This window comes from Myotis myotis, unplaced genomic scaffold (assembly GCF_014108235.1).
Source record: "Myotis myotis isolate mMyoMyo1 unplaced genomic scaffold, mMyoMyo1.p scaffold_m19_p_20, whole genome shotgun sequence".
Lineage (NCBI taxonomy): Eukaryota > Metazoa > Chordata > Mammalia > Chiroptera > Vespertilionidae > Myotis > Myotis myotis.
The window spans coordinates 20,085,112-20,096,533 of NW_023416325.1; the positions used below are offsets into that span (position 1 = coordinate 20,085,112).

At 47.4% G+C, this 11,422-nt stretch overlaps 1 protein-coding gene across 3 annotated transcripts; it reads left to right on the top strand.

The window, feature by feature from the left end:
* The first annotated feature begins 239 nt into the window (after nt 1-239).
* Nucleotides 240-10,750, top strand: RFC5 (replication factor C subunit 5). 3 transcript variants are annotated; one of them, XM_036353234.1, is made up of 11 exons: nt 240-476; nt 1,802-1,866; nt 2,121-2,257; nt 3,397-3,476; nt 4,312-4,385; nt 5,592-5,751; nt 6,410-6,491; nt 6,876-7,005; nt 7,592-7,669; nt 8,641-8,695; nt 9,897-9,993. In XM_036353234.1, exons 3-11 carry the CDS (start codon nt 2,246-2,248, stop codon nt 9,991-9,993), a joined length of 768 nt encoding a protein of 255 aa, XP_036209127.1. In that variant the 5' UTR covers nt 240-476; nt 1,802-1,866; nt 2,121-2,245. The 3 variants fall into 3 exon arrangements, with proteins under 3 accessions (XP_036209127.1, XP_036209126.1, XP_036209128.1); XM_036353233.1 differs by having other exon boundaries at nt 285-358; nt 9,897-10,750; XM_036353235.1 differs by lacking the exon at nt 240-476 and adding an exon at nt 486-613.
* The last annotated feature ends 672 nt before the right edge of the window (nt 10,751-11,422 follow it).

Consider the following 11,422-nt stretch of genomic DNA (forward strand, 5'->3'; position numbering starts at 1 on the left):
CTGCCCCGCTCACTGGGCTCAGGGAGGTTCCCAGCAAGGCGGAGAGGGCAGTGCAAGGGAGGTTGAGGACCCGCGCTTCGCGGTAACTAGGCAACAGGCGCCTTAGCAACAGAGAGGGGGCGGGACCTAGAGAGGAAGTCGGAAGCAGCGGCTGAATCTCGCGAGAGCTGCTTTTGCGCGCGAACTGTAAGTGCGAGGGTCCCGGGATTAGACCTGGGCTGGGCTCCGTGCTGACCCCCGGGGGCGCGCCGACTCCAGCGGACCGGACGCCTTCATCGCCCGCCATGGAAGCCTCAGCGCACCCGCTCCAGCAGCCGCAGCCGCAGCCCTCGGCGTCCAAGATCAGGAACCTGCCCTGGTAGGAGGAGGCCTGGCTGCCGCGGGGAAGGGGGTCGCCTCTCGGAGAGGCGGGGGGCCGGGTGCCCGCAGGACTTCACCCCTGCGGCCGGGACCTGCGGCCGGGCCGGGCCTCAGAGGTTCGTCTCGACCTCGCCCAGCTCCCCCAGTCCCCTCGGTTCTTAGGACCTTTGCCGGGGCTTTTGTGCCTGGATGACAGCACGGGGATTCGATCCCGCGTCTGGACGTTGCATCGGCCACAGTGCCAACATGCCCGGTGCGATTACTGGTCAGATTCTAAGCTAAAATAATAATCACACTCTCTAGTTCACTTTTCTTTAAATGGCCTTCTGTTAGATCAGCAGGAACCCGAGTAGCTGTTGGATCTTTACTAAGATCCTAGGAGGTAGGTGTTCCTTACTCCAGTTTTACAGTTGGAGTAATACAGCCAAAAGGTTCAGTGACTTGCATTAGATCCAGAGCTAGAAAATGGGTTTGGATTTGAACCCAAGTGGTCTGCATTCAGACTTGTACTCACAACTCCGTCCTAATGATGTTTTAAAGACCACAGGGATTTGGCTTAATTTCAGCAAATTCCAAGTTGTTCTCGTCTAATAATAACTTGTTTGTTTATATCGTTGTAAAAATTGTAACTTACAATTTATGGTTGAAAGCATCCTAAAGTGCACAATTCAGTGCCATTGAGGACATTTAGAATGCGGTGCAGCCATCGCACTATCTAGTTATTCATCACCCCAGATGGGAACCACATACCATTGGCAGTCGCTCCTCATTTCTCCCTCTCTTAGCCCCCGACAAACATGACTCTGCTTTCTCTCTCTATGAATTTGCTTTTTCTGGATATTTCATATAAATACCATCAATATGTGGGCCTTTGTGACTGTCTTCCTTTCATTTACCGTGTTTTCAAGGTTCGTCCATGTTGTTGTGTGTAACACCATTTCTTTTTATGGCTGAATAATATTCCCTTGTTTGGATACACCACCATTTATCTGTTTCTGTGTATTGGGTGTGAGTTCAATTTTGAGTTCACCTTGAAATCATAGGTGCCCATCCACGCTGAGGGTAAAGGCAGACCGCTGGAGAGGTGAAATTAGTTTACCAACCTCAGCATGACTGACATTTTGGGCCAGATACTTGATCGGGCGGTGTGTGTGTGTGGGGGGAAGGTATGGGGGTTGTCCTGGGCATTATAGGATCTTTAGCAACATTCCTGGGGCCTACCCACTAGGTGCCAGTAGCAACCTCCACCCAGCTGTGACAGCTGAAAATGCCTTCAGGTCTGGCCAAATGTTACCTGGTTGAGAACCACGGGTCTTGTATTCAAACATAAAGGGTTTTGTTTCTCTTCCTCTTTTAGTTAAGATATGAAAGAATTCTTTTGTGCATAACAACATGTTCTTGCATTTACGTGTGGTGTAATCCATGCTAAATTGTATTTCAGGGTTGAAAAATACCGGCCACAGACACTGAGCGATCTCATTTCTCATCAGGACATTTTGAGTACCAGTAAGCATCCATGTTATCCTAGTTGAAGGACCTGTGTCACTTTCTTGGTGGTGTTGTCTCTGCTGAGTAATCACTTTGAAGAGTCTCGTTGAGCTTTATGGAAGGTTCTGTAAGCGTGGAGTCCTTCAGATCTTTTATTCCTGCATCTGCCTCTGATTTACACATGGGGTTGCCGTGCATTCAGCCCAACCCGAGGGCCCACAGTGAATGAGGCTCTCAGAAACTGATGGAGTCTCTTTCTTCCTAACCCTCAGTTCAGAAATTCATCAGTGAAGATCGATTGCCACACCTGCTTCTCTATGGGCCTCCGGGGACAGGAAAGACATCCACCATCCTGGCCTGTGCTAAACAGCTGTACAAAGATAAAGAATTTGGCTCCATGGTCTTGGAGGTAAATGGGGTTATTCTTCCTTGATAAAGGGACTCCAGTCTCTTTGAGTTCTACTTTTGTTTTAGTTCACAAGTAAGTTGTCCTGCTGGTTGGGAAAGAAGCAGACATAAGATAGGTCAACTCACTTTTTTCTATAATTGACATTTTGGTCTGGATTGGCATTAGCTAGAAGGCAGTTGTAGGGCTAGGTACCTTCCTTGTGTTGCCAGCTTGTCCCCAACACGCCATGGTCACGCAGATGCTGGCTGCCTCCATGTGCCCCTCCAGACGGCTTCTCCACGTTGCTGCAGTGGTTCTTGTCCGGAAAGCTGAGTTGCACTAACTACAAGCTCCCTTACCCTCTGGCTCCTGGTTAGGTTTGGCCAATAGGGACCCTGGCAGGAGTGGGGGAGGGGAGGAGAACGATGCTTAGTCCTGCCTGGGAGCCACCATGGGCTGACAACACCCCCCTCTACGGGGCATATCGCACTGCCTTCTCAGGTGGCCTCACCACTGCCCCACCAACCCCTTAAGACCTGGGGGTGGTAATGGGCCCCAGTAGTCCTTGACCTACTGCTTAGCCCTTGTGGTTTCCCCTCACCCCACCAATACCTTTTAACATATTTCTTCATGTAATTCTCTTCAAAGCACTGCGTGTGAGTATGCCATCTCTTTACTGCTGGGACTCGACTAATACACTTAGATTACAACATTCTAAATATTGTTGATTGCAAGAAAAACATTTATTTTTTTTGTTCGAGATCTTAGAACCTTGCTGCCACACATGTTCTTACCTCAGTGTGTTAGACACTTGGTAACTCCTGGGTTGCTCTAGGTTGTGGTAGCTAACATTAGCCTCATTCTGCTCAGGTCAGAGGTCACTGAGACCAGGCCACTGAGTTATTCCTCCAGAGTTTGCCAGTGATCGTCCTCAGAAGGGGAGAGGAAAGTCTGTCTTTTGCCTTTCAGACTGAATGACCTAGTGAGCAAGGAGTTTAAATACAAATGTGATCTCGTTTTTTGAATAGTGATTATCTCTTAGCTGTCATTAGACTTGGAGACCTAGCTTGCTGAGCTAGAATGATGAAAAGGTAAATTAATTCGTAAATAGTCCATCAACATGTTTTTTATTTATTCTGGTTTTTCTCTTCCACACTTAGCTGAATGCTTCAGACGACAGAGGAATAGACATCGTTCGGGGACCAATCCTGAGCTTTGCTAGCACAAGGACAATATTTAAGTAAGAAGTATTTGCATAATTTCTCTCCCCCGAGATTTTGATCAGTGAGACTATACAGCTTAATTTTTTTTAGCCTCCCCTTTGCCAGTTTATAACGGCCAGGGGAAATGACTCTGTCAAAAGCAGCCATGAAAAAGAGATCTAGTACAGGGATGGTGGTAAAAAAAAAAAAGTTAAAATGCAAATATTGAAATAAAATGTTATCTAAGTCTGTATTAGCCAGTTCTTGGGGGAAGCATTAACTTCATTTTATTAGTTAACTGAGGACCGATTCCATTTTAAGCCTGGATGAGCTAGTTTGAATTTAGACAAAAATGAATTGAGATCAGGATGAATAACTAGGATGGTAGCTAAAATAGAAAAGATAAAAAGACAGGCATGAGTGAAGGAGGTAGGGAGAAAAAGCACTAGAGTAATAACGTTAGACCTCAGTTCCCTTTAAGAGTTGAAGGTACCCTGACTGGTTTGGCTCAGTGGATAGAGCGTCGGCCTGCGGACTGAAGGGTCCCAGGTTCGATTCCAGTCAAGGGCATGTACCTTGGTTGTGGGCACATCCCCAGTAGCGGGTGTGCAGGAGGCAGCTGATTGATGTTTCTCTCTCATCGATGTTTCTAACTCTCTATCCCTCTTCCTTCCTCTCTGTAAAAAATCAATTAAAAAAAAAGAGTTGAAGGAGTGATGGGGGCATTTCCTCTGTGACCACAGATGTCAGCTTTGGCCAGAGTTCTGGGAGAAATGGGCTGAACAGGGCCTGATGGCCCATGTGAAGATGTAGGTCTGGCTCTGAAGCTGAAGTGAGATTGAAATCTTTACGTGGTGCCGTTTGTTTTCCTAGGAAAGGCTTTAAGCTGGTGATCCTGGATGAGGCGGATGCCATGACTCAGGACGCCCAGAATGCCTTGAGGAGAGGTAGGAGGAGCTGCTGAGTACAGCGTGTTGGCTGAGGAGCACATCAGAGAATTGGGAACTCTGGACATGAGATACAACGTGGCTTATTTCCACCTTCATTCCTTTCTGGCCCAGAGGAATCTCTGTTTACCTTTCTCCCTGTATGCCACCTGACGATCTAGGCAAAATATCTCCATTTCAGGGGTTTCCCCTTTCCACAGCTTAAAGACACAAGCCCTGTTGGGATTCTTGGTGTCTCATTCTCCTTTTCAGCTGGCTTCAATTTCAAGATTGGGGATTTTGTATCATTTGATGGAAGGTTATGGAAAGTCTTTCATCCCTAAACTGCTGGATGGACATTCTGTTGTTGGTACCCTTAGATATGAAATAGCCAGGAAAATTCCAGAAATTTAGTCACACTCAGAAAGCCGACATTACTTCGCTCCTTGCCAAGGAAATGATTTGGCAGGGAAGGGAGAGTATCCTGTGGTTTGTCTGTCTGAAGGGGCCCAGGGCAGTTCATTTCTTTGAAAGGACATTGGTCATCTCATTAAGATTCAGAGGTAATCAGCTCAAAGGAAAGGCTGATCTTTAGGCGTCCGGGGGTGGGGGGGTGGGATGGCGCGGGGAGGAGAGGCTGAGGAGAAGGAGGAAGACAGAGATCTGGTCCTGGAGCTTTGGCAGGCTTTCTCTGGCATCTTGTTCTGCAGAGTGACTGTCAATCTGGCAGATCCCTGTGCAGAAACATTGGGTACCGACCCAGTGAAGCTGGTGTCTAAGCATCTCTGAGTTCAGGTTATTCTCTCATCAATGCTCAGGCTTTGAGACAAGGTCCACTGGAAAGTCTGCAAAAAGCCACCCCCTCCCCACCTTGTAGAGGGGGGCGCATCAACCTGCCAAACAGAATTGAATCCAAAGGGCAGGAGCACTGGGTTTCGTGTCTTATGGATGGGATGGCAAGGGCACGGGAATCCTGGTGCATCTTAAAGAAGCGTTTCATAAGGCCTATGGGGGGACATGTCGGTCAGATTTTGGAAAGAGAGGGGGTGATTTCCAGTCCTGACCCCCCCTAGTGACACCCTCTCTTGTTCCTGTAGCATCATTTGTTTGTATTCTTGAATTCTTGTTACATTCCTGTTCCCTGCACCGTTCACGTGACCATTCAGTATTTCTGGGTCCTTTGAAGAATCAGAATGGACATGAGGGGGTTTTCTTTTCCTTTGCCAGTGATCGAGAAATTCACTGAAAATACCAGATTTTGCCTCATCTGTAACTATCTGTCAAAGATCATCCCCGCTTTGCAGTCCCGGTGTACAAGGTTCCGATTCGGCCCCCTGACCCCTGAACTCATGGTCCCCCGCCTGGAACATGTCATAGAAGAAGAGAAGTAAGTATATGGGGAAGCAGGAAAGGTGGGGTTCTCGGGAACTGAGTGTGGGGCGAGTGGTATTTGTAAAGGACTTAGCTGAGCGCCCAGCTGCAGGGTCGTTAGCGGCATGTCCGGGGCATTGTGCGGGAAAGTCATTTGGTTCTTCTGCCTCCATCCCCCTCCCTGGAAGCGGTCCCAGTTCCCTCCTCTTCTTTTGTCATTGGGAACTGCACGCTGCCAAGTCCCTGCTGCCGAGATGCCTCTCGCCTTTTTTGACTGGAAGGGAAGGTCCTGGGATAATACATTCCGTGTAATCAGATGCCGAGCAAGAAACCAAGCTGCGCTGCTGCTTATTTGAAGGCGCTGTGACTGATCACCTCTCCAGCGCTCTTTCCTCCCAGGAAGCACGATTCAGAGCCAGCTGCTCAACACAGCGCTGCTTGGTCCTACCTGAGGGTCATTCTAGTCTTTGAGTGGCTGTGACCGCCAACGTGAAGCCGCCGCCCCTGAATACCAGGGTGAATTCTAGATCCTGTAGATCGGAAGAGCGGTTAACTCCGTCCTCCCCTTTTTTTCTTTCATTGTTTCCAAATCTTAAATCATTTCAGGCCATCTTGTTCCCTGGGGGAATGCCTGGGCTCTCAGGGCCTCTCATCTCCTGCCTGTTTCCTTTCAGAGTTGATGTAAGTGAAGATGGAATGAAAGCGCTTATAACTCTTTCCAGTGGAGATATGCGACGGGCTCTGAACATTTTGCAGGTACAGTGCTACTCGTAGCAAATCTCAAGTTGTGGCTTCAGAATAGTTTTTCAAGAAATACATCAGCAATAGTACAGCCACTGTGAATGCAGAAATCTAGAACTGGGAAGACCTTGACCCCCTAACGTGTCGCGATCTCCCCACCCTTTGTGTTTTGATTAATTGAAAGAGTAATTTGTTGCAAACACGGGGGAGATAGGGAAGGATGCTGCAGCCGTAACAGCAGCAGCCTCCGCCGTGAGGCCACCTTTTCCAGTGTAAGTGAATGCAGATCCCAGCTCTCCTGTGCCCGGTGCTATTGCTGCCTCAGCAGTTTCCGCCCGACCTGCCTGCACCTTGGCAGTGGCTGTCACAGCCGCCGTGACTCTCCCCCTGTCTGCGCAGAGCACCAGCATGGCCTTTGGCAAGGTGACTGAGGAGACGGTCTACACCTGCACAGGGCACCCACTCAAGTCAGACATCGCCAACATCCTGGACTGGATGTTGAATCAAGACTTCACCACGGCCTACAGAAGTATCCTTTCTCATGTCCTGCCAATAGCACTTTCCGTTCCCAAGGCCTGAACTTGACCCCAGAGCTACAGCCAGCACCTCCCCGCTCTGGCAAGAAAGTTAGCCGTGTGAGACTCTGCTCAGCTTGTAAGATGTAGGAGTAAGATGGCTGTGGGTGGAGTGGATACGTGTCTGATGCCCCGAGTTCTTCCTGAAGGACTCTGACCTGGGTACCCGGAAGCCACCCGACCCCCAGATGGAGAGATGCGGCTGGACCGTGGTGGGCGCTGCAGTCATTTCCAAGGAGCCAGTTAATCTTGTCTCGCTGTCAAAGTAAAAGCTGGCTGTCGTGATATGAAGCCACCTGGGAGTGCATTTGGTTCTGTTCTCTATAGACAGCTGCCACCACTGCATCCTTCAGAAAGCCCTTAGTGAAGAGGGAAATCAGAAAAGGATTGGGGTTCATGTGCAGTTTCCCATCGAAACCAACAACTACCGAGATTAGAAGCTCTGCTTTCTAAAGTCACTCACGAGGGTTTGGATTCAAAATTACCCGCAGCACATTTGTTCTGGAACTTTCCCCCGTTGCCTTAACTGCTCCTCTCTAGATATCATGGAGCTGAAGACGCTGAAGGGGTTGGCATTGCATGACATCCTGACGGAGATCCACCTGTTTGTGCATAGAGGTAACACATCATTCTCCAGTGTAGACGCCGTCAGAAGGGGGCGTGCTTTATGGTTAAGGGTGATTAGAGAGGGAACACGAGGCTTCATTTTTGAAGCAAAGATACAGGAATGAAGAATTATAAACCAAACCCCTCATTTTTAGTTTTGTCGTTACTTAAAACTTCATTCCGAAAACACTCTGAACCCCTAGAGCTGCTGGGGAGAGTGCTGTTTTGCAGCAGTAGTAGTATGTTGTAATTCACATTTCTAAACATTTTCCCCAAAAGGAGAGGGAGAAGGAAGATCTGTTTTCATGTAAACCAGAACAGTCTTAACTAAACCATCTTAAGTTCCACATTAGGTTGTATCTTCTATACAGAGACTTGGTTCCCAACCTGGGTTCTCCACATAGGAATCACCCCAGGCCAATCCGTTGGCCTTTGCAGGGGAACCAGGTGATCGGTTGTGCAGCCTTTTGGATCAGCTCTTTCCTCCACAGCAGCCAACTGCACAGGTGGTCGGGTCCGTGAATGTCCATAAATGTTGCTTCTACCGGCACCTTTACGAGCCTCTTTCTGGCTGGCTGGCATGTTAACTTCTGCCCAAGAACATGGTTGGCTCAAGCCCAGCTTTGTGCTTTGTGAAAACTGAGCATAAATTGACTTTAAAAAAATCAATAGTTTGTTTTTAAAATTGGGAGAGGAAGTGAGACCAGCTTTTACGTTAACTTACAAAGCAGCCCAGTTGCTAAAAGAGCAACTTGGAGACTCTTCCATGTCCTTCTGGTCACTCTGGAATCTAATGGGCGGGGCGGGGGAGGGGCTAACGGTGAAGACACAGATGGAGGGATGAAAACCTAACTGCTGCTTCCTTAGAGGGTGTATCTAGTGATCTGAGGCCACAAGAAAAGTGTTAACCATCTGATCTTTAAACAAACACTTGTCTTCTAAGGAATGACAGGCTCATTCATTTGATTGTGCTTTCCCCCCAGTTGACTTCCCATCTTCAGTTCGAATACACTTATTAACCAAAATGGCAGAAATTGAGTGAGTATTCACTTCCCAATTTTAATTCTTTTCCTTCTTTTTCCCCTGTGGTGGTTTGTTTCTATTTGCTTGGCTCCAAATTTTTTGTCTAAATCCTTCCTGTACAAGTCTGATCCAGTTTTTGGTGGGATTATTGAATGAACGATGGGGAAGGCTGTGAGGTGCTTATTCTAAGAACATGAATAAACACAAGGACAGGTCTGACTCAGGTACATATTTGAGGTAAAGACCTCGAAGGCTTGGTCTGCATTGGCTCTCTTAATGCTCCAGTGCAGACCTCCAGCTGTGAAGGCCTTCTGCATACACTGCCTACTGGGGGGAGTAAACAAACTCGATTTTCCACTTTGCCTGGTTCAGTGAGCAGTTATTAGCCCCCAGGGAAGCTGCTGCTGTCATTTAAATAGACAAAAGCATTGGTTTCAAAATCAGACTGTTAGCGTAGGCCAACTCTAATCTGCCCTCATTGGCTTGCGGATGCACAAATTAGGTGACTTATCACTACTTGTGAATATGATCTTGCTTTCAATGGCTTAACCGCTTAAAAGGTGACAAGATGAGCCCTAGCTGGTTTGGCTCAGTGGATAGAGCGTTGGCCTGTGGACTAAAGGGTCCCAGGTTCATTTCTGGCCAAGGGCACATGCCTGGATTGCAGGCTCCATCCCCCCCGCCCTCCAGGAGGCAGCCAATCAATGATTCTCATCATTGATGTTTCCATCTCTCTAGCTCTCTCCCTTCTTCTCTGAAATCAATAAAAAAATGTATTTTTAAAAATATATAAAAAAAAAGGTGGCAAGATGAAATGGCAGCATCCTGCTTACCGACTACACCACAGAACCACAGGCGTATCAGCCACACTTCCCAGTGAAGTCAGAGGAAGGAAATCTTCATTACAACTCCCCAGTGCCATTTGTAGGTGAAGAAATAATCCTTAATCACAAACTGCATCTCTTTATAGAGCTAGAACAAAGTTAAGTTCAGAACACTGCTGACAATTTTTTAGACTTAATTTTTCCTTCAAATTGGTGAGAAAATATGAGTGTTTAGGACAGAAGAAAATGTTAGAGGACACATACAAGGTGACATCCAGGATCAGTTTTCATGACCTCCTCGCCTCCTTCAGATGTTGTCTTTGATCTTTCTTTTCTTGTCGAAGGGTTGCTGTGTGTGGTATTCTCTGCTCTGACCTTTTGATCTCATTTAGGTACAGACTGTCTGTGGGAACCAGCGAGAAGATTCAGCTGAGTTCCCTCATTGCAGCTTTTCAAGTCACCAGAGACCTGATTGTCTCGGAGGCCTAGACGCTGAGGACCATTTGCTGCAGCCGCAGGCCCAGCAGTGACTAGAGAACAGGGGATCTGGTTACAGGACGAACTGCTGCCCGCGTGAGGGGGTGAAGCCACAGTCACCCAGTCTTGGAAAATTCTTGTTCTAGGCATGGGTGGGCAGACATATAAAATACCTTGTTTGTGGCTGTTTGGAGCAGAGTAGACAGAACAATTTTAGTGAACAACTGTCTTACTGCACTGCCCACTTGTGTTTTATAGGTAGAAAAGGCAAACACCTTTATTTCAACCGTAAGGCTTTTACCCTTTTGGACTATAAGGCTTTCAAACCTAATATGGCCCATGTGTCTTCCAATTCAGGATAAACAGAACATCTCCAAAGTCACATATAGTCTGTGACCCTGTGTCTACTTTGAGGGTAGATGTGAACAGATTTCTGGCCCAAACTATTATACTCATAAAATGGACTCAATTCTCTTCCTTTCAAAACTGGTCTTTTTATTTCTCCTCTTGAAGTAGAGGACTTACTAGCAGGTTCCTAATTGTGGGTGGACGGTAGAGAAAACTTTCATTTTTATGCCATTAGGGGCCAGAAGTTGTATAACACGTACTTACTGCAGGGGGTGGCAAGAGGGGAGGGGCACGGGATTGAGCCTGACTCCACGCCTGCCACTGGGAAGGATGGGCTTGGTGCAGATGTGGCAGCTCGCTGCAGTGGTCCACGCTGCATTGATACCGCTCTTCAGAATGAAAATAAAGCAGCTTCCTTGTTGCTTGTGTTGCAAGTGGCTCTTCCTTAGTTATAAAGACACTGATTTATTCAACCTGCCTCTGTGAAACTTTCACCTCTCATATCACAGAAGCAACTCTGGGCTGTTCTTCACAAGGGAGAGACGGTTTTCCATCACTCAACACGGGGCTCGCTCCCCAAGGACGCCAGCAGCGTTGGAAGCTAATGGCTAAGGGGGCCTCGAGGAGCCTGAGCTCCCAGACTGCACTGTTCGCGACTTTGCAAGATAACCTCACAATTAAAAACCTGCCCACTCCATTCCCAGCTGTCCGGCTGTACTCACTTGTTTTACAGGTGCTTTTTTTCCCCTAATGGAAGGAATGAAACGGAAAGCCAAAAGCTTTTAACTTTTTCCTTCCATGAGTCTCTCATCTTGAAAAGAAATGTTTTCTTCAGGACAAAGGCAGTAGAGGAGAGATTTCTCTCCTTTTTCAACACGTTTTATATTACACTGGCCTCCATAAAGCACCTAGTAAGAAAGCCAGATAAGATGTTGCATTTCTTTTAAAATTATTTAAAATATATTAAATTTCCCAAAGGCAGGTTATGTTTGAATGAGGTGTCTTGATTAGATAACCACATCACTGGAGGAGAAGAGGACTTTTAAGGACCTATATTTGTGTAGGGTAGAGCTGAAACTGGCTCACACGTCCA

Excerpts from the sequence above, each read along its gene's own strand:
- RFC5 (XM_036353233.1), top strand. The coding sequence starts at position 285 with ATGGAAGCCTCAGCGCACCCGCTCCAGCAGCCGCAGCCGCAGCCCTCG. Across the intron at positions 2,258-3,396 it reads TTGGCTCCATGGTCTTGGAG|CTGAATGCTTCAGACGACAG; the intron begins GTAAATGGGGTT and ends TTCCACACTTAG. Across the intron at positions 8,696-9,896 it reads ACCAAAATGGCAGAAATTGA|GTACAGACTGTCTGTGGGAA; the intron begins GTGAGTATTCAC and ends GATCTCATTTAG.